Below are 25242 nucleotides of genomic sequence, written 5' to 3'. Positions count from 1 at the left end.
TGTGTGAATCTCTGTGGAGTTTGACTTGGCAGTACATCACAGGGAGAAAAGTGATTTTTCAAGCAACTAGGCTCAGTTCTACACAACTGTGCTCAAACCGAATGAAGTTCTTGTAAACCAAACAGTTTGGCGATAAAAAGGTTTATCTCTGTAGGATAATTTATTTTAATCTGTTATCTTATGCAAATCCAGCAGTGCTATCTTTCTAATATCTTCCGTAAGGCTGGACAAGCCCTACAGAGAGCGTAAAATGTGTTGATCTAAAATCACATTTTAAACCAAGAAAGTTTTAGCAACAGACTCATTCTGGATGCAAATCTGACTCGTGGTTTCTCAAAATCTGGGCAACAGCCAGCCTAAGACACATCATGCAGCCTGTCAGTAGCAGTGCAGCCTCTTTGGGACCCACACATTCATTCCTGTATGCAGTCGTGCTTCGTGCACCCAGGCACCCACCAGCAGTGCAACAGAACCAGCACCCCTCACTGACTGCTCCGTCTCTCATGGAGAATAAGCAAGGGCCATGCAACACAAAATCCTGTTTTGTGAGATTGCTGGGGGCTGGTGGGAGGCTGGGGTGGTCTTTTTGTGAAAATTCTCCCTTTATGTCATTCAAATATGAGTCTGTGTAAAGGCACAGTGGAAAGGCCATCAGTACATACTAGCAGGTCATGTTATGTTTACCTCAAGCCTGTATTTTTTTCTACTACTGTATAATTTCATACTTTTTCAATATACCTGAGAGAATTCATAGAGAACATGGCAAAGACTTGTTGCAAAGACTTGGTTGATATATTTGTCAAAGAGTGGGAGAGTCCCCTTGGGGGCTGCTCACCAGCCAAGGCCAGGGCAAATCCCACAATCTCAGACAGAATGGGGACCCTGGGAACAGCTGGGCTGGCACATCTGCTCACTCTTCACAGCCAGGACCAGCAGGACCCATGGCTGGGCACAGGCCACTGAACTACCCATCCTTAGACCACAGGCTAGTAGGGCACAGACAATTCTGTAACTCCTATGTGCTTCATGCTTCCCCTCAGATAAGTATGATTATTATTGCCATCCTGAATTCCTGAAAGACCCTTTTCCCCTGCTGTGGTTTAGCACACACATTTCCAAATTAACAGTGGAGCAACATTCTGGCTCTTGCAATGATGCTAACTATCTTTCTAGTTTTTACTTGAAGTTCCAAGTTCTTAAGTGGTAGGCATGTAGGAAATTCTAATGTTTATTCAATCATTAAAAGTTCTACACTTGGTATTTTCAAAGTAAGCTTTGGGATCATAATCCCTAAAGGCTTAACTAAGAAAATTTATACATATTGTTTAAAAGAAAAAATTCCTCTACACTGTTTTTCTGGAAGGGTAACTATAGTCTGACACTGCACAAATTCATACCCACTGACTTTCACATCTAATTGGGTCTGCAAGAAATACAGCATTTTCAAGGCCAAGAGCCCCTCCAAGCCAGCAGCTGTTGCCAGTTGCTACACAGAGCCTGCAGTGCCTCCGCTGCCAGCCTTCAGCAGTCACCCTGTGTGACTTTCTGAGAAGCTCAGCTCCATCCCAGAGTGCACATGTACTTCAGTGCCACACAGGAACCAAAAGCTGGACTGGCTGCATACAGTGTCCTCAATGCCCTGCACTCTGGGACACTGCAGCTGAACAGCTGCGCTGCTGAGCTCAAACACAGAGCCAGGCAAACACACGGAGCTGCTCCCTGCATGAGCCTGAGATCATGAGCTCACTGGGCTTGAGGGTAGGACATGCAGACAGCCATGATGTCCCTGATTGTCATCTCCCGACTTGCAGGCCTCCTCCTCTCACTCTAGTTAAGCCCAAAACCATGTCCTCTCAAGCAGAGCATCTAATTAACCTCTGAGGAACACAAAGTTCAGGATGAAAACTGCACAATCCATGTTAAGGTTGCTGCAGCATCAGTTCCATGACATCTTCCCTATGTGATGATGTAAATGATGACATCAAGGCGGGGAGATAACCATCTTCAAGCAGAGGCACTGGCATACTGACCAGCTCCGGAGCAGAATGTCCATACACCCTCCTAATCCTCGTCAGTACTTGAAGAAGCAAATATTGTTTTGGACCTGTGTGGATACTCGTGTTGCTAACAGTTTGAATTATTTTTGTGAATGTCACTCTATTGCCTTGATGTTAGTGCGTGGCTCTCACAGCGGAGTCGATGATGCTCACAACAATTTTTTCCTTCGGGGCTGATTTTTAATCGGACGCTCACCATGTACTCGGAGGACATTACTCTGCGGCCGGGCCGCAGGTACCGGCACACGTCGGAGGGAACCTGGGGCCCAGGACAACGCCTGGCGGAGCCGACGCCGGGCGCTGCCGTGCCGGCAGCCACGCAGTGTTTACGGCTGAATGAGGGGCGCAGCCGAGCAGCTGCGTCAGCGCGGGCGGGGGCGGGCCGGCCCGGGGGGCGGAGGCGGGCGCGCCCGGCGGGGCGGCCGCCGCGGGCGGGGGGCGGTGACGCGCGGGGCGGGCCGGGGCGGCTGCGGGGCGCGGCCGGGCGCGCTGCCCCGCGGCACCAGGGGAGGCTGCCCGCGTCCTCCCCGGCATGGGGGTCGGGCTCGGGCCGGCACCCCGCGGGCGGCGCTGACCGGAGCGGCGCCCGCCGCTGCCGCCGCTCCCTCCCCCGCGCCCGCAGCCCCTCGGCGGGGAGACCGGGCGGCGGCGGCCAGCTCCCGCGGGCGGGCAGCGCGGGGTTCGGCGCAGCGGGGCTCGGGACCCGGAAGCAGAAGCGGGGCCGGGAGGCGGCTGGATGGGAAGGAGCGGCGGCGGGCTGCGATGGGGGAGCAGCAGAGCTCGCTGAGCCCCCCGCGGGCGGCCGCTGCGCCGCCGAGCCCGGTCGGGGACCCGCGGGAGCCCGGCCCGGACGAGCCGCCTTCGCCGCGAGAGGCGGTCCCGGGCGGCGGGGCGGCCGGGCCGGGGCGAGGCGGAGAGCTGCCGCCGGCCGCCGCCGGCCCGGAGCGGCGAGGAGCCGAAGAGGAGGCGGAGGCGGCGGCCGGGCCGGAGCAGCCGCCGGGCTCGGGGGAGCCGGCGGCCCCGGCGGAGGAGGGGCCGGAGGGAGGCAGCGGCCGCCGCCGGCCCCCCCGGCGGCACGTGTACTGCACCGTCTACTGCGTGGAGAATGACCGGCCGGCGGCGGCCCCCGGCTCCCCCCGCGGCGGCCTGGGCGTGGGGCAGCCCCCCGCGCGGCGCGGGGTGGTGTCGGGCGACGACCCGCTGTCGTCCGGCGGGAGCATCGAGGTGGTGGACTTGTACCTGCTGCCCGAGCCCTTCTCCGGGCTGATCGCGGGCGAGTTCGGGCCGCTGCTGGTGCTGAGCTGCCGCGTGTGCCTGGAGGAGAAGCCCATCAAGCCCCTGTCCTGCTGCAAGAAGGCGGTGTGCGAGGAGTGCCTCCGGCGGTACCTCAGCTCCCAGGTATTTCCCAGCGGGCGCAGCCGGGGTGTGCTGGGGGGACTGTGGCCGCAGTATGCTCGGGCAGCCCGGCGAGCGGGGCTGGGCCGTGAGGTGCGGAGGGAGAGCGAGTCTTTCCCGTCCCGTACGGAACGCGTTCGGCCGCCACCTGCGTGCGAGCTGCGGAGTCAGCGACCGCCCGTTCCCGAAGTGCTGCTCTCTATGCGTTCGTACGCGGCTGGTCGGGCTGGTCGCTAATGCGTTTTTAGGCTCTCGCCGTCTTTATAAGAATTTTCGCTTTGAAATCTCAAACTCTTGCTGTGACCTGACCGGCGGCACCAGTTTTCTTGTAAGAGGCGGCCAAGGAGTGATAAGGAGCGGAGTTCGGGAGCACTGGCAGCCGCCTCCGAAGCGGCTCCTGGAGCCGGGGGTTTTGCCCGCTGCCGCTCGATGTTCGGGCCCGTGGTGGAGCCGCTCGGCCTGCTCCTCGCAGGACACTGCGTTTGGTGTTGCACCAGTTGTGCTAGCTTAAAATAGTGTGTGTGTGACTGTTGGTGAACAATTGCAGTTAACAACAGTAAACAATAACTTCTTAGGAGGAAAAAAATTGAAAACAACTTCTCCATCCTGGGCAGGCAACTCCTCATCCTGGTAGATAGCTGGCATATAGGGTGCTTACATGTTCATCACTGTTTTGTCAGGCAGAACTGCTATGTCAAACCGAAATTAGCTTGATAACTAAGCTCTGTCTTCGCTAATGTTTTCTGTAGTTAGTTTAGCACACCGAATATTTGTGTGTTTCTACTGCTAGTGTAGTCATACCCTAAACACGAAGAACAATGGGAGAAGTATGGTGTGTGTGGGAAAAACAAAATCAACTAAACCTGTTGCGTACCATGTTAATGCTTTTATTCAGCAGAAGCTTTTAGGATGTGCCTGGTGGAAACATGCTAGTTTGTTGGTGGAATGAATTTTTTCACCTGTTTGGGGCTTGGTGCTGTGCTGGGGCAGTTTGTGCTCCTGCTGGGCTGTACGTGTAGGGAAGGAATGGATGACTACAGCTACTCCTGCAATCCATAAATAGTTGACGGGCCTCTTCTGACCAGAGTACATTTCACTGCTTGGAAATTGCACGTGAAGTGCAAGTTGCTCCTCTCTGGGCCCTGGTAGCCTATGTAGCATTTGCTGGTGCTGGTAGTATTTGTTTTGGCTAATAGTAAACTCGGTAGCATTTTTATGATCTTGTTTGGATGTGTTTAGATAATAGCGAAGGGCTTTACTTGGGAACTGATGGATTGGATGGTCAGAGTTAATGTTTTGTGTGTTTCCTGTAACACTGAAACTCAGGAACACTTAATAGGCCTTCTTGAGACTTCATGCACAGAATGATTTGATTTGTAGATAAGTGGTAGACTGCAAACTCTCACTAAGTTTTTAGATTATATTGTCAGTGCACATTTGTGCTGCTTTGATATCTGCCACTGAGGTCATATGTCAGAGTATTGCCTTTCATTTAAGCTGGAAATTGACAAGAGTTGTGATGCCAGGGTGATCTTCCCCATGTCCTGCAGGTGCCTGCAGTTTACAGTGATGTAATGGAACTTACATGATCTGGTATCTAAAGCCATCCTGAAGAACTCTTCTGCCTGGTTTAGGCTGAACTCTGGGAGGAGGAAGCAGCAGCTTGGTGGCTGAAATAGTTGTCTGGCCTAGGAAGTGGGTATATGTGCTATGCAGTGGGTTTAGCATTGGCCAGGTGCTGGATGTGTATGCAGGGATGCCCTTCAAGGAAGCCACTACTATTGCTAAGCACCTGCAAAGCTGGTCCCAGTGGCTGGGGAAAGAAAGACACCCATATGGCACATAGCCATATGGGTACTTAGCTGCTGTGCTTTAAAGGTGGGGCAGGGATGCTGATCTTGAGAAGTGAGATTCACAGAGCACTTCTGTGGACATGTTGTTACAGATGCTTTTATGACCAGGCAGAATTTTTTAGCTGCTTGATAAATTTGTTAGGGAAAAGTGAAACAAAATGCAACAAATAACAGTCCAATGTGTTCTTCCCTTATCTTCCTTTTTGAAAAGGATAAGAAAGCAATATTTCTTCAAGAAGAACAAGAAGTGATCTCTTTCCTTTGTGCAGTGGAAGGACCCTGTGAGTCATCCTGGGGAGAGAGAAAGGCATCTCCGTCTCAGTTATGTTAGAAGAATTTCTGGGAAGGATGAGTGAAAAGCCAGTATAGGTTAGAAATCAAGTTACCTTTCATCTTTGAGACTTTGCATTTTTTGTAGGAAATTAAAAAAAAATTATGAGATGTTCAAAAGGTATAAATGCTGAAAAGCTGGTTTTGTTTGAAAATTTTAAAAGGTCTTACTTTTGGATATGATTAGCCCAATTTAAGAATGTACGTAAAATTGAAAACAAACAAAAAACAATTGAAAAAAAAAGCCAAGCAGCATTGTGAATAGTTTAGATCTGGTTTTCTTGTCAGAGAAATAGTAATCTCAGCCCTGGCTGACTCTACATCTCTGGAGGAGTGGTCTCTCATGCTGAAAATGTGGAATATATTGGCAGAAGTATAGCACTTAAAATAATTTGTGTAGTCTTTGATGTCTGTGTGTGTTCTCTCACTGGAGAAAGTTGTATTCTTCATGATAGCTTCATTGTGATTCCTGAAATGATGTTTAATGGAGTAGCGAAATAAAAACTCTGTTAATGCACCATGCTTTCTTCTATGCAAACATATAAGAGCATCAGAACTTCTGCCTTCAAGCCCTTTATAGATAAGAAAAATCAACCAAAGTTTTAGGCATTCTTAAAAGGAATGCCAGATGAAAATACTCCAACTGCAGAGTTGTTGCTCATCATGCTGGAAAATGAGGGTAACATCTGAAGGTCCTTAGAGGTCAAGTCCAGTCTTATCACTGGCACCTTGCTGCATAATCCCTTTCAAAGATTTAGTGGCTGGAGCAGAAGCTTAGCAGGCGAGCCTGGAATGCCCAGGCTGATCTGGAGCCTGACTTTGGGAAATCATGTGACATTACTTTGACCTCAATTTAGCTATTCTGTCTCACATCCTGATAGTCACAGAGCACTCAGGGCTCTTTGGGGTCTGAGTATGACCAGTTGATCTACAATTCACAAAAAAGTTCTGTGACCATTTGTTTGGACTCAAAGAAATTGATGATGTGGTAATTGATGGGTATGGGTAATGGGTTGTTGTGGAGCTCAGGATCTCTTGTGGATCCCACGGAGCCTGAGTCAGGTCCCAGCAAGCCATGTCCCCAGGAACTGATGCAGCCCAGAGCTGTTGTTTGTTATGCTTAATGGGTGAGGTTCAAGAGTGTGATTGTCTGAAGGGCCAGTGTTCTCCCTCCATGGACTCACAGGTGTATGTTGAGTGAGGTTGGGATCAAAAGTGTGGAAGAACCATTTCCCATGCAGCTGGAAGCTGTGGGTTTCTGCACTCTGTCATCCAGGATACAAACTTGGGATAGGGAAGCAAGAACCAGGACACTTAATCTCACAGGTGTAATATTGCATCTGTATCTCCTTCACCTCCTTTACTTCCCATCTTTCTCTTCATTAAACATGGCACCAAACCCAAATTGTTTCAGAAACTGAGCATACCAAGGTTTGCTAAAAGAGTGATTCACTGCCTAACCACTCTGGGCTGCTTGTATCTTTATGTAAGAGGGAGCATTTCACTTTTCCTATAAAATGGCTGCAAAAGTTATATAGAAACCTGAGTGCCTGCTTTTTCTACATGCAAACAGGGAAACTTGATAATCCAGTTTTGATGCTGTGCTCATTAGTGAAGCTTTATTTTGTAAATCTTGTAACACTGTTGGAGTAGTCATTCTTATAGTAAAAGACTTTTCGTGAGTTAATTTAAACACCATACTGTATTCTCCATCAGATTTTCTGGTGCTTTAATTATAGGAACTCTAATGAGATTAGTAGCCATGAGTAAATCAGAAGGAATGGTTGGGGGTGGGGAAGGACTGCATCTGACAGCATTTTCTGCATGGTTAGCTTTGGTGGGACAAAAATCCTTCTTTCTTCTGACCATGAAATGTGGAGATCATCCTTCCTCTGCTCAGGACCTCACTCTTTCTCTGTCTGTGACCTGAGATTTTTTTTTGACCCCTCTTTTCTGTGCATGATTTCTTTCTGAAAGAGCTGGAGAAAAAAATCTGCGGACTGTTACATCAGGATTTTTGTGGGGAATGTGATTATAAACCTGCATAGTGAAGAGTAAAATTGGAGAGCAGTCTGCATCACATAAAACTAGTACTGGCTTGGAGCTGGAGGGCCTTGACACCTGTGTCTCGTCAGGTGTCTGATAGTATCATATAAATGATACATCTTCAAAGCTGTAGTCTGCTGATGAAAACCAGCCAGCAGAAATGTAGGCACCAAGTGCTGAATCATCTGATGGTTAATGAGCTGCTTGTGCCCTGAGTCAAACCAGAGCTCAGAAAGGCCACTGTCATTCAGTGCAGAAGCAGCTCTGTGTTTGTGAGTGTAATTAATCTAAAACCTTGCTCTAACACCAGCTACCGATTGCTGGGACGGCTGCACACTGCCTGCCAGGAGGTCATGGCAGGGTGAACGACCACCCCTCCAGCTGACATTGCAAGGATGCAGAAGTTTCCAAAGGAGGAAGAGAGGTGCAAGAGGAGAAAAGAACCTGCTGGTTTACAGGCTTTCTAAATCAAATCAGTAGCCTCAGCCACTGTAAGCTGGCTGTGCTCCTGAGGAGAAGAAGGCAGATAGACTTGGTCCATCAGATGCAAGCAGCCTATAAGCTACAGGAGCACCTAAACTACTCTGACATTTTCAGCAAGCAGCTTCTGAAAGTCTGTAGTGTTCTCCTCATGTGTTGTATACAGTACCAGTGTGAAAATGCTGCTGCATAGGCAGATGTCACAGTTCAGGATGTTACCCAGGTCCTTCTAAGATTGTGAGAGTTACCTCTCTCAACTCTTTCAAGTTGACAAGATACATGGCAGACTTTAAGTCCATTTTCAGTGCTTCTTGGTGAATGCAGTTTATGCCAAAACTTAAGTTTGGAACAGTTTACAAAATCCAGCATTGATGAATATGCTTTGAAATTAATTTTAAAGAAAACTGTTTTTGAGCAATGTTCTTGAATGATAATGCCACCTAGTTCCCACTGTGTGTAGGCCTAGGTACTCTGTCAGCATACAGGCACTGCACATGGTATGTTTGTTCCCTGTGCAGGAGTAGCTTCAAGCTTACTCTTTGTGGCTAGCTATGACTTCCTCTTGTTTGGGTAAGTGTTTGGCAGGTGTAGAGCTGGAATTGTGGCTGTCCTTTCTTAGCCATGCTGTTGTGAAGTGAAGCAGAAGAGCTGTTCTTACAGCAAAGAACATTTTCAGTAAAACTCTGGGATCTAAGATACTGAGATTAGAATAGATGGTGTCGTGTTTGAACAGTTGCAGGAAGGGTTTTGCTGATGGAGAAAGGCCTCAGTTCCTGAGGGGAGGGTGAATGGCATCATGAAATTGTTGATGTTGGTATCGAGTGGTAAGGGTAAATGGTGGGTGCTATGATGGGTGATACCATGAGTTGGCTGAGGCTGATAGTAAAGTTGATTGAGGTGTAGAGTTTTCCTATGAATGGGAAATTGCAGTTGGAGATGGAGAACCAGTTTTGTTTTAGTTGGGGCTGAGACTTAAAATGAAAATGTGTTCTTTCTGTGAAGCAGAAGCCCTCCTTGTCAGCTGTCTGTCACCTCGCTGGTCTGTGGGTGGTGTTGGCTTTGGGGACCACAGACAGGCTGAGCCATCAGGAGATCATCTGCTGCCAGCCCTCCCTCCCACCACCCCCACCAGCTGCTCACAGCAGCTACCAGGCACAGGTATGAAATCAGTCCAAGGAATGTAAAACTAAATGAATTGAAAAGTGAACTGTTGGTGTTTAGTTGCCCAAACAAAAAGAAATGAAGGAGTTAAGTGAGGGTTAGGAAGGCCTTCAGCTCACCTCTGCCCCATAACTGCTTCTCCACCCAGAGCAACTGTTCTTCCAACTGCTTTGGGGCCTCTTGGCCCTTCATTCCTCTTTTCTTCTTGTACAAATATCTTGCTTCCTGCTGTCTAAACCAGCCAGGCTCGAGGAAAGTATGTATTTTAAATGGCCAGGATGTCAGTACATTGTCAAAATGATTAAGAGGTGTAAGGGATGTAATTTCTTTAAAGAATTCAAACTGGAGGCTTCCCCCTGAAGAAGTACATTACTTAGCCACACAGGTTTATCTGTCTTTCTGTATGCTTTATCTGCTTGTGCTTATGTTTCTCTTGCTCCTTTTTTTAAAGTATTTTCTTGATTAATTATATTTTAAAAGTAAAAAAGTCCTTGTCTATAGGGCTTTGTTAGCCAAATACTACTTTTTTTGTACTGGAAAAAGTGACAAATTTGCCTTGTCGTGAAAAGGCTATTTAATTTTTGAGTCCCTTTTTAAGTACTTGAAAAATTTTTGGTAAGGCAAAGAAATTAATTTTACTTCGAAATTAAAAATTAGGGTGAAAAATTCAAGGCTTTACTCAGAAGAAAATTTTATGGATTTCAGTGTGGAAGGTCAGAAGTTTAACAGTAGTTTAGGCCAGATTTGGAATTAAACCTGAAATGGCTTAGGTTCCGTGTTCAAGTCCTTAGAACATCCATTTACTTTAGATGCTGCCTCACTGCTTTGATTTGAGATTGATGTATATTTTCATTGACAGCCTTGTTGGGATGTGCTGTTGCTCTCATTTACTTATTTAATTGTGAGAAAGGCTGTGCAGTTTCTAGATTAGGAGTCTATGAACAGGTAAAGAAATTTCCAAGTTTGTCACACTTCCATTTCCTTACAAGCTTGCTAAGTAGACTGCAGAGCACTAATTTTCCACAGTGATGTTTTTATTAAGTACAGCACGAACAATATAAGATTTTCTACTGGGAAATAGAAAGGGCAAAGTTTTATTTCTCAAGCTTAGTCATCCTGATGCCATTGTGTATTGTTTTCTACCACTAACATGATATGGATGGCAGCAAAGGCAGGTGCCTCTCTGATTTACTTGGTTTGGCTTCCTGATCTTGTAGGAATGGTGGTGTATCAGCTTGGGGGTGTGAAATGGGGATCTGAGTGATTCTGTCCCTTTAGCTTGTAGGAAAGGGAAGTCCTATCCAAACTGTTTCAGCTGTGACGTGGCTCTGTGGGGTGGCTCACACAATACAAGGAAGGAAGAAAAGGGAGAAGAAGATTGCTGGGATGGGAAGGGCATGATGATCGTGTAGGAATTGGATTGCTCCAGAAGGTGGACTTGCTCAGGGTAAGCTTTCATAAAACAAAAGGGAATTGTGAAGGTTGGTGGCCTCCAAGTAGGGTGGATCCTTGGCCTCTGTTTAAAGCTGCAGCTGAATACTGGCCAGTTATTCTGGTAAATGGTGGCCAGAAAGTGAAATGGGACTTGCTCTTTTTCTGGTTTCCTGTTGGATGGAGGTAGGCAGGAAATAAATCTAGCCTTAAAAAAGAAAAAAAAAATAGTAAGGATTCTAAACTCAGTTTAAAGTATAGAACTTCCAGGAAAATAATGGGTTACTGTTTTACTGAGCTGCTGGAAGACTTCTATACCCCATTGGAGCAGGGTGGGTGGAGTAGGTAGGTAAAGCATCCCATCTGTGACACAATTACAGAGTGCCTGTGAGGTGCCATTTCCCTGCAGAAGCAAAAATAATACAGTGTCCTTCACTACAGTCAGTACTACTGCTGCTGTAGGGGGGCAAAGAAATGTGGAGAGGGGCTTCTTAAACCTTCAGCCATTTTAATGTTGCTCACTATGAGAGTGTTAGCTGGGGAGAGGACATCTTATGCCTCTCCATTGCAGTGCACCTGTGCGGTGTAGAATTTGTCCCCTTAGAAGCCTCACAGGAGCAAGCATTTGAATTGCTCAGTGCTTTTTTACATGCGTGTGCAGTTCAGTTGTGCAGTAGCTTGGAAACTGTTTAGTTAACTTTATGGCATTAGCATGCAGGTTAAAAATGGGAAAGAACATGCAACTTTGGACCTTTTTGGAATTGATGGATCTGCAAAAGAGCAATGATAGCTCACAGTATGTAGATGCCTAGTGTTGCATACCAACTACAAAATGTACATGTTAGCACGTTTTTCTGTGATGAACAGATGTATATGGAGGTTAGAAAAGGAGTTGTGAAACACTGGAGTTCAGTCTAAGTGTTGTTTTTGTTAGACATTTATGCATATTGACATATACAGGTGCACCTAGGCCTCAAAGTGGCCAAAGTGAAATACAGTATTAAAATCTGGATATTTCAAAGTATGCATATATCTGGTGGTCCCCATTTGTCTTACATAAGGGAAGTGGAAATCAAGCAGACTCAGAAATTTTCACTCATTTGTACAATGGAAAGTAAATTCAGCCTTGCTTTTGTTGTATTTCTCAGTAACATTTAAAGAGTAATTTTCAAGCTTCTGAAGATATCAGTTCTTTCAAGACATTATTTGGAGTTCTTACTTTACTTTAAATTACTAGCATCTTCCCAGTCAGTAAGATATAAATCTTCCCTGCAGTGAGGTGCAGCTGTTACTGATGGACATCGCTGAGTGCTTTTGTCTCAGCAAAGTAGGTATTTCATGTCAAGGCTTGATTTGTTGTTCTTGCAGTGAAAGCCACTCATCAAATCCTACCTGAATTATCCCAGAGCGTAATGCTTCATGAGAACCTCACCCAAGCCATGACAGGTTGTCAGACAAGGCCAGACTATCACTTCTGGTAAATTAAGGATCTAAAAGGAGTTCTGGATCTCATTCTATTTTCTCTCCGTGTCAAGAAAAGGAAACTTATCTAAAGCTGATGGTATACAGTGGTTTTAGCTAGCAGTGCTGCTTACCCCAGTCTGCTACTTGTTCCCTACTATTTGTGCATCATTTGATCCATCATCAGAAAAAAAAGATCTGGTTTAAAAAGTAACCCTTCACAGTAATTTTTGCTACTTTTATTCATACCCAGCTTCTAATTGTGTTATGCACAATATACAAATGTTTATTTCACCGCAAGTGAAATAAACATTTCACTGAATAAAGTGCTAAGTCAAGCAGGTAATTTTGGCAACTGTGGCAGCCTGTCAAACCAAAACATTTGAAATTGACATGTTCACAAAGGGGGCAGATGAGGGTTTTCATTTGAGCTCAATGAAATCAAAACTGCAGTTTGGTCCTTTTGCTGCATCATTTCCTCTTTCACAATCCAGACGGAAGTTACAGCTTATCCAGTGCCTAAGGTGCATCTGCACCCACAGCTCTTGGATAGGCAGGGTCCAGGGAGTTACTCAAGCTGCTCCCAGCTCTGAGGTGCCCAGTCAAGCCCAGGCTGGTATCCACTGGTCCTGTCTCCACTGCCTGTGGCATCATTACATATGAGCTTTCAACTAGCTGAATTCTAAAGCATCCTCATGTGTTTTGTAACATAGATTATTCTGAAGATAGTCTTACAAGTGAAATTTTTCATGTGAATATTGTTGCAAATGAGGAACCTCTCTCTTGGTCTTGCTTGTTTCAACAGCTTTAGTTTGCTGCAGCCAAGAAATGCCAAGTATGGTTGTTATTTTCTTGAGAGAATTTTTTTTCTGCACCACAGAGCTCTCAAAGGAAGCCTCTTGTTGTTCCTAATCTGTTTGAATAACAAGTGAAAAGATGCAGAACTTAAAATTATAGAAGAATTTGGCGGTTTTATTGTGTGGGTTGTGTTTTGTTGGGGTTTTTTTGGTGGATGGGGATAGGGGTGTTAGGTTTTTTAGTGTTTTGTTTTGTTTGGGATTTCTTTTTCTGCAAAAACACAAAATGCACATTGGTATTGAATAAGACATTAAAAAACATACAGCAGAGCAAGGTATGGCACTGTCATGGAAGAACTGGTATGCGTAATTAAATTTGATAGGAAGGTTCTTTTGAGCTTGGTCATACAGTCTCTTGGTATAAGTAAAATACCTAACATTTCTGTTGGAGAAGACAATCAAAATAATGACTATTCCAGCATATTCTTTTCCACTCTAATTGGTTTTTTTTTGTTTGTTTCTGTAGGTGTACTGCTTTTGACCCATAAAAATATTAAACCTCTTTTTAAAATTAATCTAGATTTTTAGAAAAGCTCTAGCATGTGCACTGGGCCGTGACTACAGCTTTCACAGGCTAGAAGCATGTTTTTTAGTGAGCAGCTTTGAGATGTTTGGAGAAAGGAGAGGAGAGCAGGAGTCCCATTTCATTGCATCAGTAATGAACTGGCACCAGACAATAAGTTTTACGATACTAGCTTATCGTTGTGCTTCTGTATTGAGTTTCCACGTAGGAGAATTTTATCTATCCTTATGGTGAAAAGAAGGAGCAAGGAAGAAGTCTTTGATTGTTTTTATTTTTCAAGTATGAGTTTGTCCAGCTGTTGGAATGTTAGTAGGAGATGGGAGATCTCAGTCAATGATGGCAGATGATGTAAATGCCTGATAATGATGAAACCACTAAAAACCTGAATGCAATTTGAGGCTCTAGTATAGAGAGGAGAGCAGTGAGGCATTTGTATGTGGTAAGGCTTCATTTGGAGTCTTGGGTGTAGATGGTTGATGCTGGCCAGATGCCAGACACCCACCAAAGCCACTCTCTGTCCTCCTCTGGACAGGAGAGAGAAAATACTTGGGGTTGAGATAAGGACAGCGAGAGATCACTCACCAAATACCATAATGGGAAAAACTGTATCAAATTAGAGATATTAATTAAATTTATTGCTAACAAAATCAGCAGGATAATAGCAAAATAAACCCTTAAAACATCATCTCCTCATCCTTCCCTCCTTCCCAGCTCCACCTCCTACCCAAGGGAACTAGGAGACTGGAAATCAGGATTTTGGTCAGTTCATCACATCAGGAGTTTGTCCCCCCCACTCAGGGAGAGGAACCCTTCCCCTGCTGCATCGTGGGATCCCTCCCACATGAGATAGTTCTCTGCTAACTTCTTCAACCTGAGTCCATCTCACAGACAACAGTCCTCCTCAGACTGCTGCAGCATGGGTCACACTTCCACAGGGTGCAGTCCCCCAAGGACAAGCTGCTGCAGCAGGGGCCCCTCTCTCCATGGGTCTCCCACCAGGTCACAGGCTCCACTCAGGCATCCACCTGCTCCAGCATGGATCTCCTCCATGGGCTGCAGGTGGATTTCTGCATCGCTGTGGAGCTCCATGGGCTGCAGGGGCACAGCCTGACTCACCATGGTCTGCACTGTGGGCTGCAGAGAAATCCCAGCTCTGGTGCCTGGAGCACCTCCTGCCCCTCCTTCTGCACTGACCTTGGTGTCTGCAGGGCTGTTCCTCCCACATATTCTCACTCTGCTCTTCTCTGGCCTCAATTACATCTTCACAACAACTTCTTTTTCTCTTGTTTAAATCTGTTACCCCAGAGGTGTTACCACCATTTCTGATGGGCCCAGCCTTGGCAAGCGGCACATCCGTCTTTAGAGCCACCAGGGACCGGCTCTGCCGGACATGGAGGAAGCTTCTGGTAGCTTCTTACAGAGGCCACCCTTGTAATCCCTCCCCCCCCACAAACCAGGTGATGTAAAGCCAATAAATCAGGTTTAAGAAAAATGGCACTAAGGAGGACTGCAAGGAGGAAAGAGCTGTTGTGCAGATGCAGAATTCTCTACTTGAGCATAAGCAGAACTGGGAGAAGAAATAACTGTTCTGTCTAAATGGAAGAGGTTGTCATTTGGGTAGGCGCTTGTAAAGAATATTTGGCACAACACAAAACTCTAAAAATTGCAATGAATTGCTAGAAATCAGTGTGAGCCTCTATCAGAGAGAGGCATTTGGGAGCATCTTTCCAGTCTCTGAAATCGTGAAGAAAGGTGTGGTATCACAGCAGTTCGCAAAGCCAGCACCCTTAGTACTCTCAAAAGAAGGTTGTCTTTGTGGCCCCACTGTGTGCTGAATTTGTCTCAGTTAGATGGTAAGGCTGCCTGGGCTTCTCAGTGCACTTTGTTGAGAAGCTGGAGTCCAGTGAGGAAATGGTAGAAGAGTTTTATTGTCTGGGGTTACGTTTTTCTTGACCGTCGCAAACAGTAAAATACTTCGTAATGCCCAACGAGTACCTGCTTGCAGCGCGCTTCAAACAGTGCTCTGTATCTGGCATTATTTTGTTTGTATGGAAGGTGAAGTCAGGCATCTCACACTGGTTTTAGGAGAGATAGCTTTCAAATAAATTTCAAACCTGAGTTTTTGGGACAGTTTCTGATTAGACTGTTCTGGCTGAATCAGAGCAATTTTCAAGTAGTTCCTTCCCTCTGCTGGCAGAGGAGAGACTGCATTGGTGTTACCCGAGTTGACCTAGGCTATAGAGGATGCCTTTGTGAAATAACTCTCCAAGGGAATGCATGCAGGCTGTTGTATAAAGAAACTTGTGAGAGAGAACATTTAGCAAAGACCAGTGATTGTTTTAGTTTCCACTGATTGCTTCTACATTAAAACAATGAACAGAACAGATGGTTAAGGTGGAGGAGCTATGTAACATTGAAAAACAATCTCTGAAATCATGTGATTTGGGCGTGGGGTCTGTTTTGAAAAAGACTTTTTTTTTTGGTGAAACTAACTATTACCACCTGGGCAAATTTGCTGTAAATTACTGGAAGGAAGTAGCTGGATGTTGAATGTCCTTGTCTGTTCGTTAGCTGTGTGCTTCAGTTGACAGGCTGCAGTATTATCATTCTGGATTTATCTCCTGATATGTCACTCTTAAGTTGTTGCTTTCTCTTCTTCTCTTTTTTTTCCCCTTCTTGTTTTATATACCAGTATCTGTCAAGTTTGATGGAAAGATTTTGGCATTCTTAGAGTACTTATCTTGGCTGCCAGGTAGTCCTTTGGAATCTCAGGGTGCTTGCAAGGTGGTTTATTAGGGATTATGGTGACGTCTGTCCTGGCTGCATGCCTGACCTGGTGTACATAGGGAGGGCTTTGCTGCTGAGATGCAATAAACATTGAGTTTCTGTACTTGTCATGAAATACATCTGCAAACTGTCTAGATGAGCTTGTTGATGCTGTTGTGCTCTTTATAGCTGCTTTATGTAGGAGTTAGATCCACAGGGAAAATCAATAAATACTGCATAGAGTTAGAGGCTTGGTAGCCGTGCATACATGCCTTATGTTTTTAATGTTCTGTATGTGTTTGCACCTTTGAAGACTGTGCAACATGAAAGAATCTTTTTTATTCAGTTCTTGTTAAGTTAGGTTTATACGAGACTAAACGGGTCTCCTGCAGGGTTATATCACTTCATGTCTCCGAGTTCACCAGTGAAGTCTGTCTGGAAAGACAAATTTAATGGAAGCACTGATAGATGCAAATTTTGGCTCTGCAATCAGTATGAGCAGCAGTTGGATCATAGCAAGCCTACTTCTGGATTTGAACAAACCTTGCACAAACATGAAAACTGACATATGCTGACACCAACAGCAGGTGTTGAAACATTGAAAATATTTCTGACAGTTGTATAGTTTTAATGGATTTCTTGATATATGTAAGCCATGGTGGGAAAACTGATGGGAACTCTCTCTGGAATATATCAGATTATAGTATATCTTGTGTAATCATCTATTGAAACACCTGAAAAATGCAGTGCTACTGCCCAAGTAATAGGATGGATGAAAAGAAATAAATCGCTGCTGGTACATATTTTGAGTGGTTATAAAACCTTTATTTATGGCAGGAAGTTGAGCTTCTTCAAAAGATATATGCTTATCTAGTGAGTGCTGTAAAGATCCTGGAGAGTGACCTCTGTCCTCACCAGCTTCCAACTTTTGCTCTCTTTCCTCTTCCTTTTCCTGGATAAGTTTCCTTTCCCCTGTCAAGAGTTTTTTGAAATGCAGTTTCCTTTTCACAGTGACCCTTTTGCATACAGTGTTTGTAGTAGCACTCTGAAAAGGTTTACAGAATTGAAGATAAACTTGGTCACATTATAGATAGTTCATCAGTGCCATTCAAGTGAAAATTACTCAATTGTGAACTTTTCTTATTTCTGTTGTCTTGAAGTGTTTCTCTTGTTTTTCTTCCCGGCAATGTTTAATTGTGCAGGAGAGAAACTTCCTTGCAGGAGGATCTTTGTAATTACATGTCACATCCTTTTGTCTGATGAAGGCTTTAGAGCAGAGAGTGGATTTCCCTGAGAGCTGTCCATGCTTTGCACTGCTGTTGTCACTCTGTTGTGTTCAGCTAAGACACTTGGTTGAACCTTCATGACACATCATATACAGCTGGCTTCTCTGTTCCTTGCTACCGTGTACACCACTGGAGAGGAGACTGAAGTGTGTTCAAAGCAGTGAATGGTCATGGGAAGTGTTGTTCCCTGTGGCTTGCAGAAGTTCTGGGCTGGCCTGTGTTACTCTGTTACTCAGCTGTGATTCCAGCACACTGGTTTTGAAGACAGAGCTCAATAGCTTCTATTACACGAATAGTTTTGTTTGCAAAGTGGAACAATTGTGAAATTTGGAAGTATATAAGCATGTAGTGTTATCTTACTGTTGCACTGGTTTTTACCAAACGTTTTGGAAGGCACCTTCCTATCTCCTTGAAGTAGCAGAAGAGATAGATTTTGTTCTCCCTTTTCTTACCTGTCAAGCTCGATTCCATTCTATAAGAGAATGGAATAACTGTGAGATTAAGCCTTAATTTATCTGCTTTTCCTTCCTTTTTTCCTCCTCCTATCTTTGAACCGAATTTGGTTGGGGTAGGAGGGCATTGGGATAAAGATCTAATCTTTCTGAAGCAGTAGAGTTCCTGTGTGTGATGTCACAAGAGACAGGTTTACTTCAATTGAAGCTTTAATGTTCTAGTTAAACCTATATTATACTGTGTTAGATGGACTAAGAGGTGTTTTGATGCCATGTAGGTGTCCAAATGTCCTTGTGCAGGAAGTGACTAATACAGCTGGGTAGGTAGGGCTGCACTAATGAGACCAGAAAAAAAAAGGGCTTTTTTAATAACAGAGAAGCTCTCACTGTCCAACTTACAGGACACATCACATGGCATCAAGAAATTTAGTGTTGTTTTGGCATACTGTTGGTTTCACTACTTATTCACATTTTAGAAATCTTTTTTGGGGGGATATAGGTTTTAGAGAAATTATCTGCATATATTATGTCTTGGGTTGTATAATAGATAAATTAGTTGTGCTAATACTACATAGTGCAAACCCAAGCAAACAAGTAATGGCTCCTAGATTTCTGGAGTTTTGTTAAACTGGAAAAACAGAATTAGGAGAGCAGTTCAGTCATACTTGTCCTATGGTGACCACAGTGAAAAATCCTTGGAATCATGCCCAATTGTGGATCCAGTTCAAACTACTTTAAAAACCAGTTTTACCGTAACTCTTGGGGAAAAACCTGTTGCTTTTTGGTATTGTTTCATGTGAAACTAGCTGCAAACTTGTAAAGTTGCAATTTTTTTTTTCCTCCACAAAAACTGTAAATTTGGGGAACTGGTACCTGATTGTTGAAATTTCCTTGAACCTATAAACAATTGAATTACACTGATTATGGTAATAATATGAATATGATAATAATTAAACTCTCATACTAAAGTTAAATTACAGCTCATCTAATGAAAGTGGAAATATATACATTTTGCATTACTTCCTTTCTCCTTTCATGTTCTCTTTTAGATTTCTGTGTTTGAACTCCTGCTGTTAGGTACTCTCTGCTCTCTGAATTTGCACATCTCAGTAAATGTAAAGTTCCTGGAATACAGGCAGAATTGGGACACCCCCATCTTTAGTGGGGTCTCAATAAAAGTTCTAGTCTACTCTTGTGGACTTTTTTTGTTGCTTTTTGTTCCACTTTTCTCGTTATAGCTCAAGCAATTCCTGCAGGTTGGCCAGATTTTCTTTGCTGTATTGCATTCTAATTTACTATTTAATGGGTCTTTCCAAGGGTGTCTTAAAAGTACTTCTGTTGTGTGGTATTCAGAGCTGCATGTATGCAGTATGTCTAGTCTCATGTAGGATGTGAATCCAAGATCTTCCATCCTAAGATATTTGTCTGCTGTCAAAGCTAAGGAAGAAAATCATGTGAAGTCCTTTGAGAATTCAGCAAGTATATTGTTAATTTATTAAAATTATCATTTTTACATCACAGGTGCAATTTATTGTCTGCTGTTAGAATTGAAGGGACCTAACACAGACTTCTAGATTTTCTTGGTTTCTTCCAGCTGGAAATGTTCCATCCTACTTGAATCTATGGGGGAAATCTGACTGAACAGTTAGTTTGAAGGATTCTGAGCATGAGCTTTGGAGAAACTCACTTACTTGGTTGCTCCTGTGGTTGAAAAAACAAACCAACAAAATAAACAAATTAAAAAAACCACCAACCCCAAAAAAAAAAACAAAAAAAAAAGGAAAAACCCCACTCAACCCCCACCCCAAAAATCACATTGAGGTTATTTCACTGAAAATCTTTGGTGTTTCAGTGACTGGGTGAGAAACTCAGTATAGCAGGATGTCTATCTTCATATTTACAAATGCTGTACACAGGGAATGCAATATTTAACTGCAGTTTTTCACCATGTATTAGCTGCAGATATTTTCATTAGGTGGCTTAACTCACTAATTCTTACAGCACTGCAGTGTCCTAGTCCTATGGGGCTTAAACTAGATGCACTTTTTGTCCATGCTAGCAATTTTTTACCCCTGTAATATGCTGTGGTGGATTAAATTGCATGGGACAAGGCTCCTTGTTTCTGGATGCTGTGCCACAGCAGGGTCCTGAGGGCAGCCTGCATTCCAGTGGACATCCACTAAGGCTTCTTATGCAGGGGATGAAGGCTGACTGTCTGTGTTGGTGAGGAGTGAGACCAGTGTGGTGTGTGGGAATCCTGGTGCAGAGAGCAGAAGAGATGCAGAGGCAGCAGGGCAGGGGAGAGGCTGGGTGCTTGCGGGCTGCAGCTGAGGCTGCAGGGCTCTGCCTGCTCCCTTCACTTGCTCTGCCTGGGATGTGCTCTCTCCTGCACAAATCTTCCTAGCACTGATCAGCATGGAGTAACTGCCTGCTACTCGTAGTAGCTATTCCCTTTGATCAAGGGTTGTGTTCTTTTTCCTCTGTATGTGATGGATTGATTTCCACCTTGCTGACAAAAGTGTGTAGAAGCTGATAGTCTCACATAGAAATGTTTTTGAGTAGAGGATTATTACGACTTTCATGAGTATGAGATGAGAGAGAATAATGTAAATAGTGAAGGTAGAAGAAAAATGTAATAGTGAAGGTAGAAGAACTGTGTTGTCAGTTTTTCCCCTTCCTGGTACTATTAAAACCCTCCAGGATGATCCCAGTTGAGTCCCTGGGGACTTCTCACAGATGACCACTTAGTGCAGTGACTCAGTTTTGAATTCACCTTTGCCACTCAAAATCACTAGGAGCTGTGCTTTGAGGTCAATCAAGCTGGTGTTAGGAAAAATACATCCTTACTTGCAAGACATTTATATTCTATTATGAGAAATGAATAATTTTCTTTAGAGGTTTGATGTGCAGAAATTGCTGAAGGAGCACATTAAAAAATGCTTTCATGATTTGTTTTATCTTTGTGTAGACTTGCTAGCCTGTTCTTTCTTACTGATTACAGTTTTGCAAATGAGAAATCAAACTGAAATGCAATTTGCACTTTTAAGCATAACGGTTTGTACTTTAGAGACACAAAATGTTGCAAGTGTATGGAAATTATCACTGGTATGGGGTTTCATTTTTTTTTCCTAATTTAATAATGTTTATTGCTTTCTTGAGTTACATAGTTTTGTCAGACTTTCTCATATGTATTAAGTTGCTTATTGTGCAAAATTTTCATAATTATTCTGCATATGAAAACATAATATGTAAGTGATCATTTGGGGGAATCATTGATCAGTTGAAAGGCTCTCAGGTACTTTTCTATTCCCCTTGAACTATATGTGAGTGTTTTCTTCGGTCTTACCTTATAATTCTTACCATAGTTACATTAAAATATTTTACTAGACAGGTATTTCAGCACAGGTTGAAAGAAGACTCCAAAGACCTCATTATTTAAAATGGCTTTATAATGAGATTACCCTATGCATAAGAATACAGCTGATTATTACTTTAGTCACAAATACAAATATTCCTGCCTTTATTTTGAAAGAAACTGACAGAAAGTCAGTGTGCTTTGGGGCAGCAGTTTCCTGCATAGCAACAGCAGCAGCTTTTAGTGGCAGCTTCGGCTGTTTGATGCTGGCTAAAAAGAGACTTGACGAGTGCAGAGTCATCACTGGATGATGAAAATGTGGAGCAACTGGAACAGTTCAGAGGTGAGCCAGCCTGTGTGTGTATTATTTAATTCAGCAAAAGTAGGTGGATTCAGAAAATTTTGAAGACCAGACTTTTTTCCCCCATGGGCAAGAGGATGTCATTTTCAAGGGGAAAACTGCAGGAGAGAAAAGATGGTAGTTATAGAAAAGGCAGGATTTCCCAGGAAAGGCTGATATGGGTCCCTCTTCTTTTTCCTGAATTTTCTGTTCTTCTCTTCTTCCTCTCCCCAAAGAAGCTATCAAAGCTGCAACTTCTTTCCCCTTTCTGACATGAATCACTGCAGCTACCCTGCAGGCATCTAGAGAAGCTTGTTTGGTGGTAAATGGTGGTCAATGATTGCTTAACCATAGGGAATAATCACAGTGGGAGGATCTAGAAGAAGTATTGGGTTATTTTTCTAAAAAACAATAGTTCTTATCCCATTAAAAATCTGAAACAAAACTAGTATTTTGGCTAGACAGGTCAGTGTTTGACATCATGTGGGATGTTTCCATTTCAATGAAAATATCAAGGAAATGTAAATCAGATAGTTTTGAAAAGTTTTCTCCTCCTTGCTAACAATCATTCTGTTTAGCTGCTTGTCTCTTTGTCATGAAATCTGTTGGTCCTGTATTACTGGTCTGGCAAAATCTGGAATTGGAGATCTATGTTCTTGTGTACAAACCCTCTTGTGTTCTATCACTGTGCTTTGTAACTTCTACTCCTGTGCTGCTTCAGTTCCTACTTAGTAGCTTTTCTCCCACTGAGGGCTATATAACTTCTTTGGAAATAATTAATGAAACTAGAATTTCCTCAACTGGTATTGGATTCAATTACTACTAGAGTCTGTGGCTTCAGAAGTGGAGATGCATATAGTTGACTTGATACCTTCTTCACCTCACTTCACCTGCCCATCTCCTGGTCCCCAGTCCTTTCTGGTGGTGGTGGTTTGAAAACTGTTACCTCCTGGTACTGCAAAAATGCTTCTATAAAATTTCAGTATGACAAACCAGTTTCTGCAGCCCCACAAAAGTTTAATGGTAGCAGAAGTGGAGTATCCAGGTGTATAATGACCTGTTAATCAATTTTTAAACCTTTGTACTCAATAATCCTTGATTATTCTGGTTTTGGATTTTGGTTTATTGCAGGGGGTGATGTTGAGACAAGTTTGAATTTTACTTTTGTTTGTAAAGAGGTAGGCAGTACCTACAGAAATAAAAAGTAGTGGTTTTCTTCTGATTGTAAGGAGTTTCTCCTACTATAACCATTTCTAACTTAGATTCTCCAAAGGTAACATATTTACTGTTGGAATAGAAAAATGAAACCTATTTACTAATACCATCTTGCAGTATATGTCAAGGTAATGAGATGTCCTGTTCATAGTATATCTTTTAGTAATCATTGTTTTATTCTTATGGTCAGCTCTTCATAATGTTTTGTAGCATGTGACAGTTGTTGGTAGAGTTCCTCCCTGCTTCTTGGCCCAAAGTTGCTGAGGTTACCTATTAACTTTAGTTGTTTCATTAAAAGTCATGTATTTCTTCATCTTGAAAAACCTACTTAATAACATTAAGTTTTAACATTAAGGTTTTCATCTTGAAAAACCTTACTTCATAACATTTCCTCTTGCTCTAGCTTTACAGATAAGACTCTTGTATCCTTCAGGGAGACAGTTGGGAGGAGAGCAGGAGTTGTGCCTACAGAAGTGGAAAGCAATGAAGACCCTGGGGGGCTGGGGGGTGGGTGTTAGGGCAGATGCTGGGCTGAGACCTGAAGCTCAGTGACAGATTTTCGTGCATGGTGCTGAGCATTGTAAGTACTCCTGCAAAATGGGAAAATACACCTTAGTACTCATAGACCTAATAATCACCTAGCTATAACAAAATGCAGGCTGCTTTCTGAAGAACAGGAATTCTGGCACCTGTGCAGAAAACACTGCTGCTTAGACTTGCATGGAGGCAGTGATCAAGGGCACTCCTCCAGCCCTGGTGCTGTAGTTGCCTTTAAGCTTTTCTTTTTTACTTAGAGGAGCTACTAAGCATGTTTTGGGCTTGTAGCTTCCTAAAAGTAAACACAGTTAACATGAGATGTGCTTGGTACTTGATCTGAAGGTGTAGATTGACATGACAGGTAAGGCAACTGGTGGCCTGCTGCCTCTGCAAGAGTCTCTCCTTGTCTGTGTGCTTCCCATTTTTCTCTTGGGTTGTGAACTAGTGATCATGTGTCACAGAGGGAATTAATTCAGCTGCTTCATCAATTAGAAAACTTAATTTAAAAACACTTGAGCCTCCTGTGTTAGCTAACTGAAACTTCTCTCCTTGCAGCCTTGCAATTGCTCTCTAAAGGAGAGAGTAAGTAGGGAAGGCTACATTGACTTCTTCCATAAATTTTTATCCATTAGTCATGGTGGAGTCTGTGTTAATGTCAGTCTTGGCTGACTGTGACCTGATGAAGTGGCTGAAGGGTTCTGAGACCAGGGGAGGGATACTGGGAGCAGCTGGTATAGGAGAGGTCTGTCTGGAACCTTCCCCCCAAACCTTTCAGGTGTTTGATCACTTAACTGGAGCCATTGGGTTAAACTGGTGTTACGGGGTAAGCCTGGCATACCATCCAGAAAGAGAAGTCTGTGTGGGTAGGAGTCTTCTTTTTACCTTTCTATTCCAGGTCATTCTCTCTAACCAGCCAAAAAGGATGATTGCAGGGATCTGAATTCAGTGTTAACAACAGTTATCCATCTTTCCATATTCACTCTCTGTATGGGACTGCTGTTATTCTCAAAGTGATTAAAAACTTAAGGCAGGGAAATGAAACTTCTTTTTGTGGTGTTTCTTTTGTTTTGTTTTTTTTTTTTCCCGCATGCAAGTATTGCCACAGCCTTATCTGTTCACAATGGTACTTTTGCACAAATGAAGTCTCCTCCTCACTGTTAACACTGAGATTTTAGCCCTGAGTTACTTGACTTACTCTTCCTTTGTTCATTTTTGCCCCATCACAAAAGCAGGTTGTCTGAGCATGACACTACCTTGCAACATCTTTGTCAAATACATATCAATGTTTTCAAATAGTGAAAGGTTTGTAGTAAAGGTTATGTTATGTTACACTTTTCTGTTAAACATAGATTTACATATATAAACAGCAGATGAGATAACTAGTAGTGGGTTTGGTTTGTTTTGTCTTTTTATAAAAGAGAATTTGTAAAAAATAGGATGTTGTAGTTTCTCCTCCTATTGATGCAGAAATGAGTATGTTAATTGCCTTGTCAGCAGGTAGTACTGCCCTTAGGAATTCAAATAAACTTGCTTCATGTTTTCTCTGCTTTAGGAGAAAGTGTAAGTGTAATATATTGTTCTAAACACAGTTACTGTTTGACTTTCCTAGTATACAACACCTGTATTGTCTGCTTCCCCCCTTGTTTTGCTGTTTCTAATGAGTTTATTATATAAAGATTCTAGCTGCTTTTGACAAA

General features: G+C 43.5%; 1 protein-coding gene across 2 annotated transcripts in view; it reads left to right on the top strand.

Annotated features, from left to right (window-relative positions):
- Positions 1–2530: 2530 nt before the first annotated feature.
- The window catches only part of RNF217 (ring finger protein 217), a 65440-nt gene continuing 42728 nt past the window's right edge, over positions 2531–25242 (top strand). For both annotated transcript variants that reach the window (XR_011680773.1, XM_071437526.1), the window contains exon 1: positions 2531–3455. Coding sequence is in view for 1 of the 2 variants with exons in the window: in XM_071437526.1 (XP_071293627.1) it covers positions 2820–3455 (636 nt within the window). In the remaining variant the exon portion in view is untranslated. The remainder of the gene's footprint in view (positions 3456–25242) is intronic.

The sequence above is a fragment of the Agelaius tricolor genome, unplaced genomic scaffold, assembly GCF_023055355.1.
Source record: "Agelaius tricolor isolate 1412-34295 unplaced genomic scaffold, bAgeTri1.0.p SCAF_1, whole genome shotgun sequence".
Taxonomy (NCBI): Eukaryota; Metazoa; Chordata; class Aves; order Passeriformes; family Icteridae; genus Agelaius; species Agelaius tricolor.
The sequence above is the reverse complement of the archived record's forward strand: the minus strand, read 5'-3'. Positions and strand labels throughout refer to the sequence as shown.